Source organism: Alligator sinensis, unplaced genomic scaffold, assembly GCF_000455745.1.
Source record: "Alligator sinensis unplaced genomic scaffold, ASM45574v1 scaffold628_2, whole genome shotgun sequence".
Lineage (NCBI taxonomy): Eukaryota > Metazoa > Chordata > Crocodylia > Alligatoridae > Alligator > Alligator sinensis.
The window spans coordinates 2,711,091-2,715,392 of NW_005841833.1; the positions used below are offsets into that span (position 1 = coordinate 2,711,091).

Consider the following 4,302-nt stretch of genomic DNA (forward strand, 5'->3'; position numbering starts at 1 on the left):
TGAACCAACTACCTAGTCTGGGTCTTCAGCTCAGTGGCCTGAGCCAAAGCTTGCTGTAGTCAGTGGAGTTATTCCATTGCCCTTAATGGGCTTTTGATCAGACTCTGAGTAGAGAAGAACAGAACTGAGCCCTTAAGAGCTGATTTTGCCTTCTTCAAGTCAGTAGGAGTTTGCTGTTGACTTGACCGGGAGCAAAATTGGGCCCTTTAGGAGCAACAAAGTTTCACATGAATAGTGCGAGTCCCTGAATATTGTAAACGGAAGGACATTCTAGCCCAGGGGCGGGCAATTATTTCGGGTGGAGGGCCACTTACTGAGTTTTGGCAAGCCATCGAGGGCCACATGACAGGCAGCCAGGGGCAGATCAATATTAATTTTCTAACTTTTTTAGGGGCCCCGTGGGCCAGATAGAATGGCCTGGCAGGCCACATCTGACCCGTGGGCCGCATTTTGCCCACCCCTGTTCTAGCCCGATCACTGAGAAAACTGGTGAATGTCTGGGTTGATGCCCTATAGCCTATAAATAGTCATAAATCATATTTTGCTAATGTGGCAACATCATGGATGTATATAATAAGCTTCCAAAGATTCCGTTTTACACGCCATTCTGTATTCTTCACTGATGAAAGGTGTTAATGTAGCTTGTTCATTGGAAGAAAAAAAAAAGATAATTTTGAATGAAACTTGGAAGCAAACAGAATTGTGGGGTTCAGAAATTTGTTAACTGTCCGATGAAGTAATGTGCAGACTTGTCATGGGGAAAATTGATTCTCCCAATGTGCTTTGATGAATGATTTCGTATTCCTACCTGCTTGCCGAAAGAACACTGAATGTTTCCTTGTGTTTGAATGTACAGTTTCTAAGCTGGATACGTTTTCATGTTTAAAAAAAAAAATCTTTGTGTATATCGAGCTTGTTGTACAATACTCTTTTATTTTCTTTTGTTCCTATGTTAATGATGCAACATTGGATAGTTTGATTCCACACTAGATATTTTATGTTGAATAAATGAATAGTTTTTACAGTAATGTTGTGTTTTGCCAATGGGAGACCTTCAAAACACACGGACTTGTTCTGAAGGGTCAGTCGTTCCAGTGAGGCTGTCCCAATGCTCCGCTCTCCTGGGCATACGCTGCTCCTAGACTTCAGGTGGGTCCAGCACTCTGAAAACACAGACATCTATTTGGGTACGGGTTTTTCTCCTACAAGAACAAGAGCAGGTGAGCTTCCTTATCTTCCAGAGAAATAGCCCATCAGATTATTAAAACTAAAGGATGTATAAAATATTTATTTTTCACTATTTAAGATCTGAGGTTACTTTTTTGCTTTTCACTGAGCTTGGATGGTAAAATAGTCTTGTTAATTTGGTCTCTAATAATTTTCTAGCTAGTTCCTCTGTCACCTCCTCAGTGCAGCAACATACAGATTACAGACATTGCAAAGAACCATTTAGTGGTTAAACTGTTTCCACTGATTGTTTTTTAATGGAATCATGTATTGGCTCCAGGTCTTGCATATTTTGTAAATTTGTAATTTGTAAAACAAATTTTCAGCCAGATTTGGCCTGTCGGTATCCCATTAACCATCAACAGATACTTTCATTTTGTTGTGCAGCAATTCACATGCGTAATTGTCTTTCATCTGGGTCGAAATGATAAATGTCTTGCAAGTACTGTGTAACAAGGCTGCCTGTTCTCATGTCCGCATGGAGCAGTTTACCTGTGTCAGTCCTTGTTCGGCTACAGTCCAATCCATAGTCCAGGGGGAAGTGGGCTCTTGCCTCCTGGGACAGAAGTAACGTAATAGTCATGGCAGATTGGGTCACGATGGCATTTAGGGGAGGATTGAAGTTTTCAGGGATTTCTCTGAGCTTTCTGGAATCTCGGGCCATTTCAGAGGTTCTCCCTTCTTGTGGAGTCGCATTCAGACGATGGTTTTGTGGCCAACGGATCATTTCCAGCTTGGTTCTGTGACATTATGCAGTGGTGGGTGGTGAGAAATGAGAGCTGGTTTCCCAGCTGCTGGAGGTGGGATCAGTGTTTATCTATAGAACTGCTGCTACTACGTGAACAGAGGTAGTGGAAGCCTCCAACTCGCTCTCCCTTGTCTTTGTGTCTCAGCCCTGACAATAAGGGGATCTGAGCCCCCACATTCATTCAGCCCAGTTTTGCATAAGCAAAACTGCATCCTCTCACATAATGGGAACAAGTCAACTCAATTACAGGACACTCCTGACTGCCATGTGGCGTTGTGAGATGTTAATGCTCCTCATTTCATGTGATGCAGGTTTCAGAACCGTTTGCATGTGCAGATGCTAGCAGGGGCGGCAGTTCTTCCTGGAGGCTAGTTAAAATCCCACAGGGCTGAAATACTGGCGAGACGTGAAAAGAAGAGCTACAGGCCTGTTTTACTTGAACTAGTATTTCAGACCTCATCCATGTCATTATTAATGAGAGAGGCATTGTGCACCAGCACGTTTGAATCTGGCCTTTAGGATTCAGGTGCATTAAAATCTGGCTTTAAGAAAATAAAGAAGGATGAGATGACAAATAAAATTAGGCATCTAATCAGCTCTCTTAGTGTTTTCCAACAGCCCATTTAGGGGCACATTTGTCCTCCCCAACAACACAGGGGAACTGGCTCTTCCCCATGTAATCATGGTGCAGTGACATGGGTTTGCTGAAAGCCAGAGTGGGAATCCTTTTTTATAGGCAAAGGACAAAAAAAAGTGGTTTCATGGGTGGGTTGTTTTTTTTACTGCTACCCTTGTCTCTCAAGCATGCCAGAGTCGCACAAAATTTCTGCAGTGAAATGTTTAATGTAGACATGCATTCCTCTGTCAGTTGGAAACAGAACAACTGCCGTGTGTCAGAAGCCTTATATTGTTAGCTGCAAATGGAGAGTCTCCTACTCCTCCTGGAGTTGAAGACCCCCTGTTTCTGGAACCTCAACACAATAGTGGATAGAAGTGCCCTAAGTGTCTCTGTGGTGTAGCACAGTTGCTTACACAAAGGTATGTGGCTTTAGATGGGCTAGCGTTAGTTGCCAGACAGTGTTAATGCTTTTAGAGAGCATTAGAGACATCACAGTTGGGGCACCCAGACATGTGCTTTGCCAAAGGACTGTCTTCAGCTTTCTTTTAATACATCTGTTATGCCGTTTATGGAGAACAGAGGAAGGCTGAATCTCGATGTTTGGCAAACAGCAGTAATAGAAAGGGAGTTGGCATAGTTTGAAAACGATACAGTACAGACCAGTGGTGGTGTGGTAGGGAGTGTTGAAGAGCAAGCATGTACATATTGCTGTGCTGGGGTTTTTTCTCTGTGCTACTGGCTTTTGAATGGTTGCCCAAGTCGGGCCAGGGTGCTGCTGTGAAATCAGAGGTGGGACTGTGGTGGTCTGGCCAGCTTCTTCTCCTGAAGAATACTGCCGAAGAGCCTTGCCGTGGCCATGGCGCAGCCCCAGTGAATGGTGAGTCCGAAACCCCCGTGGCCATAGTTGTGTATCACCTGCAAGACAAGGAAAGTGGGGATGAGGAAAAGCCACCAAGGCACAAGGGTTGTCTACATTATAGAAGTGCTGCTCCTACAGCTGTGCTGGCAGAGCCCTTTAGTGCAGACCCAGCATCAGAAGGGGGTTTCCTGCCAGTAGAGTAACACCTCCTTCTCACAGGCCATTAGCTACAGGGACCTTGTCTCTCATCCCTCCCTTAAAGACCTGATTCCCATGCCAGACTGCCCATGACTCAGTCCTCTAACACAGGGACAGCGTGTTAGTCCCTGCCGCTAGCTTACATAAAATAACACCACTCACGGCTGCCTTCACCTTTAATCTCCAGAGATACCTTGCAGACACCACAGCTTAGAGGCACCCCAGGGCCCTGCCACAGAGCTTCACAGCCTCATCCCTCTGCCACCCCAAGCCCCACCTCACATCTGAGATGTGGCGTTCATTCACTCATTTCGAGGCCCTTTCCTCCCTTGGTATCAGGGCAGCTTCTCACACTGAGCAAGGAAACGGCTGGCCAGTGGCTCACAATGCAGAGCTCTGTTCTCTGCTTTATTGAAGGGACCATAGCCGTGGCCAAAGACAATAGTAGCCTGATCTAAAGCCCGCCAACGGGAAGCAAGACAGATTCCTGTTGACTTCCAGAGGCTTTGGATCATGCCTTTTTGCTGCGCTGCTCTTTGCCATATACAAGAGCAGCGGCAGCAGCACAGCACACAATCACGTTCCTCAAAGTACAAAATGTTATACCCCGCTTATTATTTGTTCCTGCCAAAGTAAATCACTTTGTTTCAG

At 45.3% G+C, this 4,302-nt stretch overlaps 1 protein-coding gene across 7 annotated transcripts in view; it reads right to left on the minus strand.

Annotated features, from left to right (window-relative positions):
- Positions 1–924: 924 nt before the first annotated feature.
- DAO (D-amino acid oxidase) overlaps positions 925–4,302 on the minus strand; it is an 18,859-nt gene continuing 15,481 nt past the window's right edge. For all 7 annotated transcript variants that reach the window (XM_025198573.1, XM_025198569.1, XM_025198563.1 and 4 more), the window contains one exon: positions 925–3,509. In XM_025198573.1, the coding sequence (XP_025054358.1) occupies positions 3,378–3,509 (132 nt within the window). In that variant the 3' untranslated portion in view covers positions 925–3,377. The remainder of the gene's footprint in view (positions 3,510–4,302) is intronic.